This window comes from Hibiscus syriacus, unplaced genomic scaffold (genome assembly GCF_006381635.1).
Source record: "Hibiscus syriacus cultivar Baekdansim isolate YM2019G1 unplaced genomic scaffold, ASM638163v2 tig00109991_pilon, whole genome shotgun sequence".
Taxonomy (NCBI): Eukaryota; Viridiplantae; Streptophyta; class Magnoliopsida; order Malvales; family Malvaceae; genus Hibiscus; species Hibiscus syriacus.
This window is the reverse complement of record NW_024062551.1, coordinates 521793-541953: the sequence shown is the minus strand read 5'-3', so window position 1 is coordinate 541953 and position 20161 is coordinate 521793. Positions and strand designations below refer to the sequence as shown.

At 34.2% G+C, this 20161-nt stretch overlaps 1 protein-coding gene and 1 non-coding gene across 2 annotated transcripts; one reads left to right on the top strand and one right to left on the bottom strand.

Annotated features, from left to right (window-relative positions):
- The first annotated feature begins 403 nt into the window (after positions 1–403).
- Positions 404–476, top strand: TRNAK-UUU. Its single transcript has one exon. It is a non-coding gene; the product is annotated as a tRNA-Lys (tRNA).
- An 11395-nt stretch (positions 477–11871) lies between these two features.
- LOC120212046 (probable alpha,alpha-trehalose-phosphate synthase [UDP-forming] 11) lies at positions 11872–14812 on the bottom strand. Its single transcript, XM_039210483.1, has 3 exons — positions 12777–14812; positions 12414–12684; positions 11872–12324 (listed from the first exon to the last, which is right to left on the bottom strand). Exons 1-3 carry the CDS (start codon positions 14741–14743, stop codon positions 12040–12042), a joined length of 2523 nt encoding a protein of 840 aa, XP_039066414.1. The 5' UTR covers positions 14744–14812; the 3' UTR covers positions 11872–12039.
- Between the last annotated feature and the right edge of the window lie 5349 nt (positions 14813–20161).

Sequence of the window (20161 nt, the reverse complement as noted above, 5' to 3'; positions counted from 1 at the left end):
ACCTTTGTCCGCTCCGATTTTCGAGTATACGATTATTTGGAGTTACCGTATTAATCTCGGGGGATGTACGCCTACTGCAGCGATTATACTTATTGAGTCGAAATCGTTTCTAATTCAGTAGTTTCCATATCACGGCACACTTAATTCTTCACTATTTTATTTATTGTTATTATTATCCAGTCAGTGCTAACTGTTCGATTTTATAGTATTCTTTACCAACAAAGAGAACCTAAGTCTCAAAGTGTGCTACTTGAAATTAAAAATCCAATTATCTTAGTATGATAATTTCTAGTAGTCAACTTTTTGCCTTTGTAAATAGCATCTTTAATATCCATAATTCCACTATTATATGTCCATTTGAAAGTGTGATATATGAGCTTCATTAGGGTATAAAATTTGAATTGCCCGTCCAGCTCAGTTGGTAGAGCGTAAGGCTTTTAACCTTGTGGTCGTGGGATCGAGTCCCACGGTAGGCAGTTCATAATTCTAACTGCTTGAGCTCTTCCACGGAAGCTGCTCTCAATCTGACGTTGGGGGCAACCTATTACCTTATCTCCCCCTCACCCTATTACATATGAGAATAGGGTAAGCTAATATTAGGGTATAAAATGCACCACTAGTTCCTTCACATATTGTCACTTTAAAGTGATCAAAGTAGATAATTTCAACATGAATACTAAAGATCAATGATTAATGTACACTAAAATAAATAAATTTAAAGACTAATGTGAACAAAAATATTATAAATAAATCATGTTAAGAGGAGGGACTAACTTGTGTTACGCAATGTAAGTTCAATCCTTGATAGGGGTGAACAAAATTTGATTTGATTCGAAAAATAAAATTTTTGATTCAGCTCGACTTGAAAAAACTTGACTCGAATTGACTTCGAGTTTTAACTTCATAAACTCGACTTGACTCAAAAAAAAATTCGAGTCGAATTCTAAAATATAACTCGAATAATTATAAATTTTTAGTAATTAGTCGATTGATTTTCAATTTTTAGTCGGATCTCTTGACTTTGTATGATATATGTACATCACATATGAAGAAATATATATGTATTATATATGATTACAAAAAACTGTTTAAATTGGAATCAAATAGTGTTATAATATTATAAATATTTATAATTAAATTTAAATATAGACTCAAACAACTCAATTTAACTTATCTCGATTCGAAAAAAATTCAAATAAATTTAAGTTATATAACAAGATCCAAGTAACTCGAATTTTTTTAAATCGATTCGATTCAATCAAACGATCACTCCAACGACTAACATGGTCGAGTAATGCAAAAATGAAATAGTCAAAATTAAAGACTAAATCAACCTTTAACCCTTTATCAAACACACTTGTGATAAAAACAAAAAACGGACAATTTAAAAATAAATATTTATCCTTTCTTTAAGGGGCATGTACGTAAATGTTTCATGGACCAACCAATCAATTAAAACAGTCAGGTCAAAAAGCTTCAAACTTTTGTCAAATTTTACAAAAGCAAAAACATGGTCAAAATCAAACACTTTGATTTGATGTCCTCATAAATAGGGATGGCAACGGGTCGGGTATTGGTTCCTATCTTCGTTCCCGTTTAAAAAATTGATATTCGTTCCCGTTTAAAAAACCGTGAGAATTTAAATGGGGATCTCCATCGAGTAATCGAGAAAAACCTTGGGAAAATGGATATCCCGTTTAGCATAAACGTAATGTTTTGAAACTTTAATTACATTAGTTTAGAGTTTATGTACGGTATAGGCTCAGGATTTTAGCATTTAGAGTATAATATTTTGTGTTTTAAAATTTAAGATAGTTTGTATAAAATAATTTTTATACAACTTATCCATCCCGTGATGTTCCCTTTACCACCATGCGGGCTCACCATTACTTTGAAAACATTCATCCCAGTCCGACAAGCATATATATGTTTAATATAATGTCCCAAAAATTACAATAAATTAATAAAACATCATCTGTAATAAGCACCATAATTTATTTTTTATTAATTCACCACTTTTGCAGTAAACACTTTATTTCTGTCTATACTTTGTTGCTGCAAATCAACGTGCAAAACCACGTTTTACTCCCATATTCCCGAGCTGACTCGTAGATCCAACTGCAACACCATGACCTGCCTGCACCACTGCTACAGCAGTTCCATATTTTTTTAATTTAAATTAAATTTATTAATATATATATATATATATATATATATATATATATATATAATTATTATTTTTTAATATTTATCGAGTCAGGATCGGGCCGGGTAATCGGGTCGAGTAATCGGGTAATCGGGGATTACCAAACTCGTCCCCGTCCCCGTCCCCGTTTAACATAAACGGGTTTTCCCCGTTCCCGTCCCCATCCCCGTTTATCATCTCCGAACCCGACCCGTTTAATTCGATTTTCGATTTTCCCGATCGAGTTCGAATTTTTTTACCATCCCTACTCATAAAAACTTCCCATGTGCTTTGCCCCGGAAGAGCTGCGAAATTGCATCGTTTTGTGCACTGAAAGAACCAAAACAAAGGACACTACCCTACAACAAGGCACCAGGCAAGGGGCCTGCGATATCTCTTGTTTGATAGCTAAGAAAATATGCAACCCTTGTACTTTCCCACTCATAAATGAGATAATTCTGATCGTATATTTCGGAGTGACCGAGGAATGCTAAACTGCAATTTTATACAGTCTTTTTAAAAAGTTATTTTTCAAAAGTTGCATCAAATTGACCCCAAATGTTTTACGGACTTCAGTTCGTTTAGATGATTGTGTAATTTTGCTACGAACATATGTTATTGTGTTTTGCTTTCCTTCAATAATGAATTAAACTTTTCCTGAGCAAAAATAAAATTCTTGAAACATACCGAAGATGATAAACAATATACAGGTAGAGGAAATTTTAGTACGTAGGGATGTCAAGTTCACGATAAGTGTTAATTTTAGGGTACTGAATGTCATTTGTAGGTCGACAAAGTGAATTAACTAGTCTATTATTTGATAAAGTTTAACGATGATGGATTTAATAGTACTTAAATCAAAGGCTAAAATTCCGGCAATATTGACCATCAGAGGAGGAACTAGGGGTGTAAACGAGCCGAGTCGAACTCAAGTATTGTTGAGCTCGACTCGATTCGAAAATTTTGAAATGGAGCTCGACTCGACTCGAAAACTCGCGAGCTTAAAATTTTTAAGCTCGACTCGAACTCGAAATCCTGAACTGAAGCTCGTGAGCAACTCGAAAAGGCTCGAAATGAAAAAAAAATTCTTAAACTTAACAAGATTGAATCCTCAAACTCGAACTCGAACCTGAACATTAAATACATAAAAGCCTTATTGTATTTTTTTAAAAAAAATCAACACATAAATGCTAATATTATTAATAATTTATTTTTAAAAAAAATAAAATCTTAATATATTATATTTTCGAGCTGCTCACGAGCTTTTCGAGTCGAGTATCAAGTAACTCGTTTCGGCTCGTTAAGAATTCGCGTCGAACTCGAGTTCGAGTCGAGTCCATTCGATCCGAGTATTTATCGAGCCTTGACCGAGTCAATCTCGAATAACTCACGATCTGTCTCGTCTCATTTATAGGAGGTACGACAGGACATGCATACCGAGTTGATTCTCGAATTTTTCTTGAACTCCAACCATCAAGCAACTATTGACATCAAAGATAAGAGTTCAAGCCCTCGTAACCTCATCCCGTCCGACGATCACAATCCTAAATCTTAACAAGGGATTGGCCGGAGAGATTGATTCAGTACAAGCCACATTGGACGCCGGAGCATCTGGTTTTTAAACCAACAAGAAACAAGGTGAAAGGGACATGAATGCTTGTTAAAGTAGTTTGTGGTGACGGCAGTGGAGGCTGAGTCAGTCATCAACGAGCAGAAGAGTGACAAAATGGGTCAGAAGAGCACTTGCTTCCAAATGCTATAATCTGATAAGGGATAAATGTAATATTTTATGTTGAAAAACGAAATTATAAAATTTTAAGTGACGAAAACGGATTATCAATAAAAAAATAGAAAAAATAGTTAAAAATATGTAATAATTTAAAATTTTGAGAGAGAGAGCGAATGTATCTCGTCTGTTTCATTCGATCCATCCCTAAGGTGACCTTTCTAACCAGCAGAGGTCACAAAAGAAAAAGCTCAACCACTCCACAACTGTCCCTTTCAGCTTTTCACTCATGCCTCTTCTCTTTTTATTCCTTCACGGCTGGTGAAACCTTTTTGTTAACCTTACGTGACCTACACAGACAAACCAAGACCCCATGCAAATAAAAAGAAGATTGGTTTGTTCTTTATGATATAGTAGCTTTTAGCTACAGGGCCTTCTATTTCATGGCCCGACTCCCGAATCGATTATTAAAACCTGTATACCATCATAAGAATAAGGGTAAAGTACACAAACAGTCCCCGAATATAGGGTGCTATTTTGTTGAGTCTCTCAACTATTAAAAGTTATAAAATGGTCCCTCATTTATAAGATTTTTCTTTGTTGACTCCCTCCGCTATTAAAAATTATAAATTGGTCAGTCAGTTATTCATATGTTCCAAACTCTTCCTTTTCCGTTAAAAAGTTGACAGCTCTCTGAGCTGGACGTTAACCTGGTGAATGGGATGTGATAAAATCTAATATTATAATCTCAAACACCATATAACTAAAATGATTATGTGATCAATTTTATCATATCTTAGTCAGCGTGTTAATGTCCAACTCATACAACCATCAAATTTTTAAAGAAAAATGACGAGTTTGGAACATATAAAAACTACCTCTGTCCCACTTAAAATGTCCATTGTTGACTTTTTAGGTCAAATTTTTTGAACTTGACTCTTTATTATTTAAAATTTATTATTGATAAAAATGTGAAAAAAATATATTTTAAAAATCTTCAATCAAGTAGTTTTAAAATATATATTTTATAAAATTTAATTTTTAAAAATTTAAAATAATCATTGTCCAATTTAAAATTTTTTACTTTTGAAAAAGCAATAAAAGATAATTTTTGTGGGACTGAGAGAGTAGTTGGGTGATAATTTTGTAACTTTTAATAGTCAATAGACTCAACAAAACAACATATTATAGTTAGAAGATTATTTTGTAATTTTTAATAGTCAGATGACTCGACAAAATTGTGTTTTATAATCGAGGAAACATTTATGTATTTTACCTGAAAATAACTACATGCATCTCGTTAGCCTAATTAGCTGAACTATAAATTGAAAGCAGTTGGAAACAACACTCATTACGATGAACATGAATAGGGAGGCGAGTTGAGTTGTCTTCTTATATATACACACATATAGCTGTAAATTCACTTACACCGTATAAAAATCATAAATTTTACATAAAAGTGTAAACATTAGATGAATTTAAGTGACAACTTTTGAAAATATTTGTAAATTCAGTTCACCTGAGAAAGATGAAATGAGAAGAAGAAGAAAAGCAAGATAAATGTTAGAAGAAATTAAATAATGGGTGAAGTATAAAAATGGTTCTCCGACTATACGATAATATTTTATTGAGTCCCTTGACTATTAAAAGTTACAAAATAATCCTTCAACTATAGAGAATTGTTTTGTTGAGTCCCTAATCAGTTCACCTGAGAAAGATGAAATGAGAAGAAGAAGAAAAGCAAGATAAATGTTAGAAGAAATTAAATAATGGGTGAAGTATAAAAATGGTTCTCCGACTAACTATAGGATAATGTTTTATTGAGTCCCTTGACTATTAAAAGTTACAAAATGATCCCTCAACTATAGGGAGTTGTTTTGTTGAGTCCCTAGACTTTTAAAAGTTACAAAATAATCACTTGACTATTTATTATGTTACAAACCCGTCCTTTTTCCATTAAAAAATTAACGGTCATTTGAGTTGGACGTTAACATGTTGACTGAGATATAATAGTCGTTTGAGATAATGAGATCATATTTTATCATATCTCAATCAGCATGTTAACGTAAGCTAAGACTGCTATCAAATTTTTAACGGAAAATGACGAGTTTGGAACATGATGAATAGTCAAGTGACCATTTTGTAATTTTTAATTGTCAAGGGACTCGACATAACAACTCCATATAGTTGAAAGATCTTTTTTTAACTTTTAATAGCCGATGAACTTAATAAAGCAATATAATAAATAATCAAAGGATCCATTTATGTACTTTACCCTTAAATAAGTAAAATCCTTCTAGACCTAAGCACAATTAACATAGTACTCCCATATCAAAATTTCACCCTCTCTCTAAACTCGAAACCGTAAGTCTTAAATGTTGAAGTGATGATATTGTAATTATAAAAGTGATTGATTGATTTTTTTTTTTTTTGATACACTAAAGTTTAGGTCATGGGTGGCTCCCCCAATCCAGGGCCAGGGCTTACCTAAGACCCAATTGAGATTTACGTAGGATTTTACAGATTGCCCACCAAGAGTGACGGTGGTAGGATTCGAACTTGGTCTTACAAGCTCAAATTCATGAATCCCAACCACTTGTGCCAACACTCATTGGCAAAGTGATTGATTGATTATATAAGTGAATAGTGAACTTAAAATTTAATGGAATTATACCCTTGTATGTAAATTGCTTTTGAATTATGTGTGAAGAAATAATTATTATTTTTTTATTAATCTGAGGTATGTACAAAACAGTATGTGTTCAAAGATAATTTTAAATATTTTGACATTGAACGCTCACACCCCTGACATTTATGGTGTTCGAACCCAGATCCTCAAGGAATAACAACAATTTATTTATCACAAAGATCACTTGGTTAATGCTAGAAGAAATAATTAAGATACATGAATTTGGTTAATGTATGTATTGAATTTATATTGAAGTGCAAGTATGAAGCGAATATTCTTTACTATGAATTTATACTTTGATTTCATGACTTGAAATTGTTTAATACAAATGTTTAAAAAAGAAATTGTCAATTTATTTTGCACTTGAAACCCTAGTCGCTTTCTCTCTCTCTCTCTCTCTCTCTCTTTTTTATTTTCTTTACAATTTGTGCCATTTTTTTTAGATCAAATCAACTTTTTTTTTATTTTGTTTAGCCGGAGGTAACACCGGTTTTTATGCGAGTTGTCGGTTGTCTTTTCTCTTTGTTTTTTCTTAGTTTGTTAATAAGAATAAATTTGTCTTTGTGACACGTTTATGTCTCCCTTTGTGACACGTTTATCTATGTATTTTGATAGTTGTCGATCGTTCGGTCGTTATTTTCGTTTATCGTTTTTTCTCAGGATTGAGATTTGACATCGCCACGACTTATCAAGATGACACTTATTTGTTATCATGTTGATCTTCCTAGCTTTGGACCCTCGGATTGATTTGGATATACGTTTTGAGTTCGTGGATAGTTTTTTCACGTCGCTTGATTCTGATTTGTGATTTGTCGGTGGTCTTTCAATAGTTTCATCCTCTTTTGTGGTTCGTTTGTTGATGCAGTCGGATTTGTTTGTATCTTTATTTTGTTCGAGCATTTTGGTTAGTTTTTTTTAACCTTTGCCTTCTTTGGTCCTTGTGTGATTTAGGTGGCTAATTTTTGTGTCAATGGTTATAGGAAAATATTCTAATTAAAATTTAGTTTACATTTACGGTTATGCTTGTAAATCATCGTTGTAATTCTAAATATTTTCAATTTTTAATAAAACTAGCAGCTTTCTATAAAAAGAAATTGTCTAATGTTAATGTTTCAAATAGAAATGGTCTAATGTTAATTTGTTTTAAATGCCTTTAAGTGTATATTTAACACATATAATTTGACTAATATATTCTGATGATTAATTTGACTTAAATTCAACTTGAATTTTTTTTCGAATTCGAAGTGTCATACAAAATATTAACACCTCTAAAGACGATAGTCATAAATTAGATCGAAGATGTCACAATAAACAATTGAAACATAAACTATGTCATCAATTCGAAACAAAACAAACGTTTTATCAACAATTTATTCATTGATTTTTATTTATCACATTCATTGTTGGACTGAAACGTTGTCTTTGTCATTTAGAGGGACTAAATTGCATTCTACATCATTAAGATATTTTAGTGTATATATAATCTCTTTGAGACGATGTTTAGAGCTTATTCCCACAATTTGCAGGGATGGACGAAGGATCTCACATTAAGAGAAACTTTTAAAATATTAGGAATGAGCGAATTTATAAAATTTTAGAATGTGAAAATAGATTATCAACTGAAAATACAAAGAAAAATTTGATTGTCCGGACTCGGAGGTAATAAGATCAAAGCCATATGCGAAAGCATCAACCAAGTTCATTCATGCACTTTTTAATATACAGAGAAATCTCTGCTTCTATCTCCGATAAACTACATCAAATATCATTGAACTTTAAGTTATGTATCTTTTATATTAGTAAATTTTTAATTACTCCAATTATAGTATTATATTTTAGTGTTGACTTCAATTATGTCACTGGATTGTTAAAAATTCAAACGGTGTGATGACATGGACAAAACAATATTATTTTAGTACGATTATTGATGTTTAAAACAATTTTTAAACACTAAACTTTAGGGATGTATTGACTTTGTCACTAAACTTTATACATTTCACTTTTTTGAACTACACTTTTTCGGATGCCACCGATCTTCAATCATCGTCCGTCAATAGTCATCTTTCGCGATAAGATTGGTATTAAAATATGCATATTTCACTCATCTTTCTTCTCCTAAAATTGGTTTTCAATGAGACTTAATCAAAATTGAAGAAACTAAACAAAAGAAATCTATCATTTTGAGGCGTTTGGGATTTCTCGGATTTAAGGGGTTTGGGGTGTTTGTTAGAAAATATGAACAGCGAGAAGCAATATTTCGAGAAGACAAAAAAATACATAACTCAAAATTAGTCTCATCAGATGGTCATCGAAGAAAATTGGAGTATAAGTTCGTCAAACATAACTCAAAATGTGAACATTTTAATACCGATCTTGCTGTGAAAGATGACTAATGACGAATGACGATTGGCTGTCAACGGCGACGAGAAAAGTTTAACGTCTAAAACTAAATATTTTTAAAGTTTAGTGACAAAATCGATATACCTTAAAATTTAATTCCTAAAACAATGTTGTTTTAGATTTCGATAACCACGCCAAAATTCTTCATTTTCTCCACGTAATCACAATGAAGGAAAGTTCCTCCTTGATACATAAAAAAATCAACTCTCAGTTCTTTTTTGATTTCCCCAAGGACACATGTTCTTTATTTGCCAACTTTCTAGTTAAAATCACAATGTTCAATTGCTCATAATTACTAACTATTTTTTTTGTTTTTTGAACAATGGCAACTTGATCTTATTGATAATGGATGGAATCAAAATTACAGCATATCAGAATAAAGAGATAAATTTCGAGACAATAGTCACCAAAATAGCCAAACAAAAGGAAGTAATAACCCTAAAAATACGAAGAAAATTAAAATCTTCTATTGAGATGACTACTAATATCAAAACTCAGTAACCTTCATACAAACTCCTTCTCTTTGTCGAATGAAACGCTTGGTGAAGTGATAAAGGAGTGGAGAGCGAACCAAATAATCTGGCAGGCTGCTCTACTACACAATTCTGATTACATTGACAAACAACTTTTTACCAAAAGATGGGATCTGACTATACGTGACCACCAACTAACTAATCAGAAAATAAATATTGTGATGGTTTTTGTGCGAAAACCAAAACGACTACAAAGGTATGCGAAAAAATGTACTGAAAAATATGAGGATCGTGCCACAAGAGCAAAGAAAAATCATGTCATAAGGATAAATATGTTTATTCAAAATTAAAAAGATGAAGAAAACATATAAAGACATAATATAAAAAATAAGAGAACTAAAATTCTTCAGTAGGTCGGCAATCAACATTAAGATTAGTGTCGTCGCCGGTTAAACAAAGATTAAAAGAAAGAATAAGGCAGCACAAAAATATTGAAAGAAAATTAGGTGGAGAGAAAAGGGAGGAGGCTAGGGTTTGATAAAAATAAAAGTATCACAATTATCAATAATTACCTAACTCTTTATCACAAGTAATTACGTTCAAATACATAATGTGTCTTATAATAAGGCTTAATTAGAAAATAAAGCCCAAATTATACTTTTTTTTTTCTTAAATAGGTGCCTAAAGTATTTTTTCAATCCATTCATGTGCCTAACTCTAAAAATGTTATCATTTTAGGTCTCGACTATAATGGACATTAAATTATGCCTTTAAAGGACATGTATCATGTTCTGGTAATTTTAAATTTTATTTAAAATTAAAAAAATTAAAATTAAATAATCCAAAATTTTGAAAAACTAAAAAAATTCAAAACTTTGAGAATTCTAATTTTAATGTCTAAACCCACGCATATTGTCGTCCTTTGCCGTCGATGAACCTCACCTCCACCTGGCGACGATAACCCCATGAAAAGCCATCAGAATAGGAGTCAATCAATGGTCAATTGTCGTGTGTACCTCGACAAATCCCGACACTGCAAATCGCAAACCCGAGCGATCCCGACGACCAATCAGCGGCAAGAATGATGACATTTGACTAGGAAGATGACAAGGACAACGGTGACCTTGGCCGACAAGAACGACGTCGGTGGATTAAGAATTTAGGATTTTTAGAAATCTAGAGTTTTTTTTTAATTTAAGAGAAATTAGGGTTATTTTTTAAATATAATATTTTTAACTTTGAGAATTCTAATTTTAACGTCTAAACCCACGTATATTGTCGTCTTTGCCGTCGATGAACCTCACCTCCACCTGGCGACCGATAACCCCATGAAAAGCCATCAGAATAGGAGTCAATCAATGGTCAATTGTCGTGTGTACCTCGACAAATCCCGACACTGCAAATCGCAAACCCGAGCGATCCTGAAGACCAATCGGTGGCAAGAATGATGACATTTGACTAGGAAGATGACAAGGACGTCGGTGACAGCGGTGACCTTGGCCGACAAGAACGACGTCGGCGGAATAAGAATTTAGGATTTTTAGAAATTTAGAGTTTTTTTTTAATTTAAGAGAAATTAGGGTTATTTGTTAAATATAATATTTTTAACTTTTTTAAAATAAAATTTGCTAAATTACTATAATGTGACACGTGTCACTTAACGAAATTTTTTAATGGCCGCTAAGATCGGACACCTAAAATGATAACGTTTGTATCGTTACACATTTGGATGAATCGAAAAAAATGACACTTTTTTTTTAAAAAAAACGTTATAGTTTAGTACTTGGTTTCTAATCAAACCTTGAAATAATGATATCAACTGAATTAAGACTAAACCGATAGATACAGATGATTCAATTTAATAAAAAAAATCGAATCAATAAGCTAAAAGAGAAATGTGACATGTAAATAGTTTGTTAGTTCCCATAGGAACCTAATATGACCAAAACAAGTGGTCGTAAATTGACTTGGCAACATTAGGCTGCTTGAAATAGAAGCATGGTAAGCGGCCTAAGTTTGAATAACTGGGTCAAAATTAGGGACTTCAAAAAGTTTCTATACCAAAAAGTACTTGCCAAGTTCATTTCTCCAAACTCTAGGGTTTGATCTTTTCTCCTAAAGCTTTCAACGCCATCTTTAATTCATAGTCAAAACCTTTGAAACCTGCACTAGGTTCACTTGTTCAAGTTGAGACAATCGTTCCCATAATCTTATTTTCCGTTGTTTACAGGTTAATTAATCGAACCAAATTCAGTTCCGTAATTATTATTGTTGTTTACAGGTTAATTATTCGAATCGAATTCAGTTTCGTAAATATTATCGAGCAAGTTTAGTTCGAAACATTACATCCTATGAACATAATTGAAGCTTGAGATGGATGTTTATTTTGACAAATTGAGAACTGTGCTTGATATTTAAAAGTATAATAAAAGAACATGAACCAGAAGTATAGCGTTTCTAAGTAATGGAATCTGTTAAAAGGTATAGCCTGCACAAGGTTTTTCCTATATCATTAGCCCTAAACAAATCCTGATGTAATCTCTCTTTTTTTATTGGTTTCTCTAAGTCAGCTTGGCTGTACCGATGCTGCTTCCGGAACGCCTCGAAGCAGTCCGATGACATCAACAATGTCGTCGACGTAGTATTTTGCCCTGCTTGGTTTTAGACCGACCGTGCATGCGAATATCTCTGCTATGGTGGGCAAGATGGGGTTGGCGGATGAACGAGTGATGCTCTCGAACATATCTTCGTCGGAACGATCGTCGCCTATGCAAAGCAGGAAATCCGGTGCCTTGCCCTTGCTCCTCATGCTTGAGATCACATTTTCTACGACATTGCCTTTGCTCACTCCCTGCAGTTCCACATAAAAGGGAACAACGGCTTAAACCACAAGCCAATGAAGTAAATACATTTTTCAGAGATTCCGAAAACACTTTGTACCTGTGGCTTGACCTCAACTATGTGTTCCCCCTTTTTAACAACAACAGGCTCATTGGCCAGGACATTCTCCAAGTGGTCATGAAGCTCCTTAGCTTGGCATAAACCGAAATCGGGATCGGCGTCTTGATAGTGCCAGACGACCCCGGTTTCTTTGTTCTCGATGCACGACCCATCGGTTGTCTCGGTGTAAAGTTGCATTATAGGTTCAACGACCTCTTTCCAACTCAAGTCCATTGAGCAGGAGGTTTCCCATGGGGAGTCCCTAGTCCACCTACCAGATCGGAAGACTCGATGTTATATCGATCAAGAAACTGATACTGCAACATATCTTGGATTAAATGAGTACAAAATTTAAAACATTACCTTATAAAGAATCCATGCTCGGCTGCAATACCCAATTTCTCACATGAAGAAAACCACTTGCTCAGGGTTCCCCGATCTCTGCCGCTCACGATGAAAACAACGTTTTTCGGGTCACTGCATAATCGATTCAGGACAGAAATAACTTCATGACTAGGCCCCTTGTTTACCGAAGTCGGCGGCATCATTGTCCCGTCATAGTCCAAAAGGATCAGTCGGCTACTGGTTATCTTGTAGGAAGAGTTGAGAGTATCCCCTATTAGCTTCCTGAAGTTAGGCTCCATGGCAACAAGCCTAAATGCAAAACCAAGTCCGACTCTCCAATACCTCTTGTGATAATGATCACTACAGGCTCTCACGAGGTCCTGATCGAAACTCCAAGCCCAGTACGAAACATCATGAGAACTAATATACTTGTAATGCTTCTCGTGGCGCAAGTGTTTCTCCGTGTCCGGTAAAGTAATGGCAGTACACATTGCACTAGCCATTTCGGTAATGTCCCACGGATTGACACGGATCGCCCCGCTCAGTGACGGTGAGCAGCCAATGAATTCAGAGACAATGATCACACTATGCTTGGGAGGTGAGTTTTCATCTACCCCTAATGCCTTATCCAAAGCAGGGCAGCCCTGCCTACAAACAGTATACTTATATGGAACCAAATTCATCCCATCTCTCACAGGAGTCACCACACAATACTCGGCCACCGCGTAATACGCGAGCTTCTCTAGGGTAGTGATCGGTCCCTTCACGAAAATGATCGGCTCGTAGCCGGGTTTCCCATACTTGGTATTGACATCCCTGGCAATGCTATTGGCCTCATCAAGAAGTTGTTGCACATCCCGGCCTAAACTCCTAGCCGGATTAGTAATCTGTACCAAAACAACCTTGCCTCTCAATTCTTCATTCCTTTCCAAAAGCTCCCCCACGGCTGCAAATTTCTCAGGAATCCCCTTGAACAAATCCAAATCGTCGACGCCGATCATCAGAATCTTCCCCTCGTATTGATCCCTCAACTCCTTAACCATCCTAATGGTATGTTCCTCGGAGATGACAGATCCAACCTGCTTCATATGAATCCCAGCAGGCAAGATCTTGATGGTCACAGGCCTACCATAATATTCTAAAGCAATGTGGCCCCTATTGGACTCAGAATGCAAACCCAGAATCCTTCTACAACAAGACAAGAAGTGTCTAGCATAATCAAATGTATGGAAGCCGATCATGTCACAATTCAACAGAGCTCTAAGAATGTCATCTCGAACAGGTAAAGTTTTGTAAATATCAGATGAAGGGAAGGGACTGTGTAGAAAAAAACCAAGCTTTACCCTGTTGCACCTTCTTCTCAAAAAGCTAGGTAAAGCCATGAGATGATAGTCATGCACCCATACATGGTCCCCGTCTTCATCGTCTCTGAACATGACTTCAAGGACTTTGTCCGCAAATATTTTGTTGGCCGACACGTAAGCCGTCCACTGCGCGCGGTCGAAACGTACGCCGTCGCTTCCGGGCTTCGGCATCATGTAATGGAACAAAGGCCATAGGTAGTGCTTACAGAAGCCGTGATAGAACAGGTTGCGCATCTCGACGGGGAGGAATATGGTTTCGCAGCTCATCTTCTCGCGGAGGAATCCGGCCACCTCGTCTTGATCCGCCGCGTCGACGTCGGCTTTCAACGTTCCGACGTACCGGACCTCCGTGTCGGGAGGGAAAGCGTCTCTCAGCTGAGCCAAGAGATCGTTCTCGTCGAATTCAAAGCGCCATTCTTTGTCGTCGTCGTCCCTCCAGACACGTAAAGGCAACTGATTGGAAACGACGATAACCCTTTTCCTCGGCACGCTCTGTTGCTCATCGTCTTCCGATTCAGGGACGAGCCCGGGGACCTTATTGACTCGGGGGATCCGATTCATGACTCGGGAATCATCGGTGGACAACATGTTGAATTGGTCTAAACAACAACTGGAAACCATGTTTATAGATTGATCAAACAACAGAAACACACAAAAAAAAACCCAGACTTTTATACACGTTAAAATCAAATATATCAAACAGAAAGGATCAATGAAGAAGACGAAACAACTTTGATTTCATTGTTTCAAGAAGTACACAAGATTGTTTAACAAAGTTTAGGCATTTACAGAAGCGAATAACGAAGAAATCTGAATCCGGCACAAATTTTCAATCATAGATTTCGTTACACATTCCATAAGAAACAGAGAAAACCAAAAAAGAGAGCTTTTAAGCAAAGAAAGAAGCACGCAGAGGATAAGAACGAAAAGAGTGAGGAAAATATAGAAGAATATTATTATATATGCGCGTGATAACGTCAAGGCAATGGTTTCTACGGTCCGGATTCCCTGCGTCTACACCGTAATCTCCTGTAGTTCGTTATATGGGATCCATTTCTCACTGAAACCGACTCTCTCTGTTCTGTTCTGTCCGATCCCCGCTGTTGAGCCACGGTTACCTTTTTGTGTTACGTTTCTTTATATATTTTTGCAGTTACAATTGATTAAGTAAATCTTATCTTTAATCATTAATTAGATATTTAATCTCGCCATCTTTTTTATGGATTTTATTTATTAATTAATACAAATAGGTAGAGGTTAAGCGTTCGATCCAGTTAAGTCAAGTCTAGTCAAAAAAATTAGAGTTATTCGAGTTGAACAGTCTTATTTTATAGCTAGAAGTTGATTTCAAATTTTTTCGAGTCGAGTCAAATTTTTAAGTTTATGCTTAAATTTAATTATAAATATTTATAATATTATGATATTATTTTAATCCAATTTAAATGGTTTTTTTATAACCATATATAATACATGTGTATTTATTCGTATTTTTTCATATGTGATATACATTTATGATACAGAGTCGAGGGACTCAACTCAAACTTGAAAATCAATCTACTAATGATTAAAAATTTCGAGTTATACTTCGATAAATAAATAAATATCTTTCTTATTTATGTTAATTGATAAAATCACGAGAAAATGGGGGAGCTAAAAATCATTATAGTTTTTATATGCAGGATAAATTAAAGTATTTTGGATTAGGATAACACTTTAAGCCATTAATTACTAGGAAATCAAGCTGCTGGTTTTATTTTGGAAAATATTTAATTGTTGGGTAAATTACAATATCGGTCACCATACATTATCTCTCTCCTAGTTTGGTCATCATGTTATTCTTATTACTTAATTGATCCCTAATGTTACGTTCTTTCCTCTTATTATAGTCGACAACGGTTAAGTAATTAATGAAGTAGCTGATGTGATACTGTATAATAATAATCGTAGTCTTCGAAATTTATATATTATATTAGTTTAATCCTGATTTAAAATTATTTGATAAATTTAACTCTTAGTATTTAAAAATTTATCAATTTAATCCTACTTTAATTCTAAATCGATCATTGTTTTTACCTAAAAAAGCTTGTGCTTAGCTGCTAGATCAAGCCAAAGTTTAACTTAAATATTATTTTTATTAACAATGTGATAATTACATGACTTGCCTTAGTGATTAAGTGTTGGTTATACCCAGGTCTAAATTTGATCCCTTTCAAATACATCCATATTTTCTTTAAGGATTAATACAAAAATAAGCTCTAAGAGAATGTCTCGAAAAATATTTAAGTGCCTAAAATTGTTTTCGTTAAAAATAAACGTCTAAAGTTTTTTCTATTACACTTTTCGGTGACTACCGTAAAAAAACCCTAAGCGACACGTGTCATATCCATATTTTTTAAAATAAAATATTATTTAAAAATATTTTTAACGAAAAATTCTTTAGGCACTTAAATATATATATTTAGGTACGTACTTTTATCGAAAATTTATTTAGGTGCCAAAAATTAATTTTGAGTATAGTTTAGGTACTTATTTTTATATTAAGCCTTTCTTTAATAATTAATTTCAGTTGGAATTTAACTTAAATATTATTTTTGTTTACAATGTAATAAACTTATAATGGTCTGATCCCTCCCAATATCAACCTTTTTTTAATATTAGAGGATTGTTAATAGAACCTACAAATATTGATAGTTAAATTAAGTGAATTTTTATTATAGAAAGTCGCTAGTTTTATTAAAAATATAAAATATCTAAAATTACAGTGAATATTTATAATCATAACCGTAAACCTAAAATATAATTATGACATTTGCTTATTACCATTGAGACAAAAAACTAGCCACCTAAATCACATAAGGACCAAATAAGGAAAATGTTAAAAAATCTAACAAAAAAATCGAATAAAATAAAGATATGAACAAATTTGACTGCATCGGTAAATGAACCACAAAAGGGATGAAGCTACTAAAAGACCACTGACAAATCATAAATCAAAGTCAAGTTACGTGAGAAAATTATCCACGAAATCGAAATGCATATCCAAATCAATCTAAGAGTCCAAAGCAGGAAAAATCATCATGATAACAAATAAGTGTTATCTTGATCAGTCGTGCAAATGTCAAATTCAACCTTAAGAAAAAAAAGATAAACAAAAACAACTGCAAAAATCGTAAGCTACCAAAAGGTAGAGATAAACGTGTCATAAAGGTAAAGAATATGTCACAAATAAATAATTATTCTTATTAAAAAACTAAAAAAAAATATAACCGATGAGCGGCAACCAACATTAAAACAGTGCCACCGTCGATTAAATAAAATTAAAGATTAAAAGTTAAATTGATCAATAAAATTGACACAAAATGTAAAGAAGAATAGAGGAGAGCTAATAATATGATGAAAGTTTATCATATTTTTTATTTTATTTTATTTTATTTTATTTTATTTTTGGATTAAAAAGGGAAATGATAAATAATCTTAAATAGTGTAATTGAATGAAGATTTTGCTTTCAAATAAAAGAGGAAAAAGAAAACGTGTCCGAAATCCTTTCACAGATTTACTCGGTCCTCGTATCTGCCACGTGTAAAGATCTCAACTCTCGACGCCTATCCATCAGACTCTCCCGTATATTTCAAAAGATTTTTCTTCTTTTCCTATTTTTGAATTAAAAATGGAATATATATATAATCATGTTTTTGTCATAATAAATTACTAATTTTAATAATCGTGAGTGGGTTTCTTTATCATGAATTCAAATTCACGTGCAATAATAAATTGAAGTGGAGCCACGTGGGATTACTATACTGGCAGTGTGGCCTGTTCGGTTCGTTAAACAAAACCAGAGTCACGGACGTGTCTCCCAGTGATGACGTGGCATATTCACGTATCTTTATTGTTAGTGTCGTCCGCCTCTTATGATCTGCCATGCCAGCAAAGCAAAACCTGTACCTTTCTCTCCTCTACAACTGCCATGACAGCAAAGCAAAACCTAACGCAGAGGGAGAATAGTATAAAGGGTAAACTACACGTTTAGCAACCCAATCATTATTTTTGTTTCGTTTTGGTCGGTCAACTATTTTTTTCTTCAAAATAATGCTTAACGTTATGTTTTGGTTATCTATCGTTAAAAATTAAGATAATTACTGATGTGACAATTTCTTTATTTTTTTCAAATGATGATGTGACATTATCTTATGGTTACCAAAACAAAATCAAAAATAAATCTTAGGTATGTGTTAGGATTTTCGGAAGCTCGAAACGACAACTGAAACGTTTTGCAAAGAGGGGTCGGAACGGTTTTGTGTTTATAGAGTAAGGAGATTGAAAGATAGAGAATTGGACATCGATTTATAGTGGTTCGACTTTCTCAATCAAAGTCTACGTCCACTACCTTAGCTCCTCACCAAGGATTTTCCAACAAATTCACTAATTTGTTCTTTCTTTTGAGGATAAAGAGTAACCTTACAAACTCCCTAGTTTTTCCGGGCTAAACTAGAACCTTTCCCTAGCTTTTACACGGGCTAAGCTAGAACCTTTCCCCTTTACAAAAGGATAATAAATGTAAAAAGAAAACCTCTCTAAGGTAGGTGTTTACAAGATTGAGCTCACAAGAACAAAATATATACAAGAGAAAGATGAAATAAGAATGAAAAATTCTTCTCTTGTGTTTGATTGCTTGGATAGTTGTTCTCTTGCTTCTTCAAGTGCCCTTAGCTTGTATTTATAGCTTGGAATGTGTTTGAAGTCATATCTAGCCGGTGGGGATGTTTTGGAGCCGTTTGGGAATGATTTTTCTGCAAAAATAGGCTGCCCAGAATGGGGGGAATCGGTACCCCTTCATAGGGAATCAATACCCCTTCATAAAATTCAAATATTATGACCGTTGGGCTGATGAACAGTGAGGGAATTGGTACCCCCTTGGGGGGAATCGGTTCCCCTTTTACATACTGAATTTTTTTAGCATCGGGTTACTGTTCAAACAGTGATTTACTGTTCAAATAGTAATTTACTGTTCAAATAGTAAATTACTATTCATAAAAACATTTTTGTGCTCAATTTTAAATTAAAAGAACTTTGAATTATTTTTGTAAATTTTGAATAAATTCAATTAAGTCCAAATACATTTTGTAAATTCAATTCAAGTCCAAAAACCATTTTGCCTTAAATTGTTATATCGAAACATAGTTCAACAGTATGATTTTAAAAAAATGTTGGATAACCAAAACAAAATAAAAGTGATAATTAAGGTACTAAACATGTAGTTTACCTTGGTATAAAATCATTATGACATGTTATTTTCAAATAAGTTATATTATGTAATTTTATTTGTAAATAAAAATATGACAAAGTATATAAATAATCCCTAAACTTTTAGGGTGATTGCATTTTGGTCACCCAACTTTTGAAACTTACAATATAGTCATTAAACTTTTAGTTCATTTTTAGTAAGGTCATTGTCATTAACTCCCGCTAGTTTTTGCTTACGTGGCACTGAATTCCTTTAAACCCCCTTCTTTTTCTTCTTCTCTCGTTCTCGTTCGCCCCACCTCTGGTCAGTAGTGGCTAACACCATCATCACCGGTGTCGGCCTCCCGACCACACCTCGACCCTCGATTCATACTCACCGTCCACCGTTCGTAAATCGCAAGAAGATTGTTTGAACACCCATCCTCGATCTCCGTCATCGGTCGTCAGTGACTGTCACCACCGGTACCAATAGGAACGTCGGTCCATTCCGACCAAAACCTCACTAGCCACTTGCCAAGAACCACCTCTATTACCCGTGGAGAGGGCCTCGAATCTTGTCGAAAAACCCAAACACCCCTTCTATTTTCATCGATTTTTGACCGATTGGGTCGCCTGTTCGCCACACCGCCACCACCATTGGAGTCCTCACACCTTGCTGACCAAAACACAGTTGATTGTGCCTCCTCACTGTCGTCCCTCCTCCATTTATTGTTAGTTAAAAACAAAAAAGAGACGTTGGGGTCTTCTCGTGAATTGGGATAAACGATGTATGGTGAGTATGAATCAAGGGTTGG

Coding starts and splice junctions, on each gene's coding strand:
- LOC120212046 (XM_039210483.1), bottom strand. CDS start 14,743: ATGGTTTCCAGTTGTTGTTTAGACCAATTCAACATGTTGTCCACCGAT. Junction 12,685..12,776: donor GAGCATGGATTCTTTATAAG/GTAATGTTTTAA, acceptor CCGATCTGGTAG/GTGGACTAGGGACTCCCCAT. Junction 12,325..12,413: donor TAGTTGAGGTCAAGCCACAG/GTACAAAGTGTT, acceptor GTGGAACTGCAG/GGAGTGAGCAAAGGCAATGT.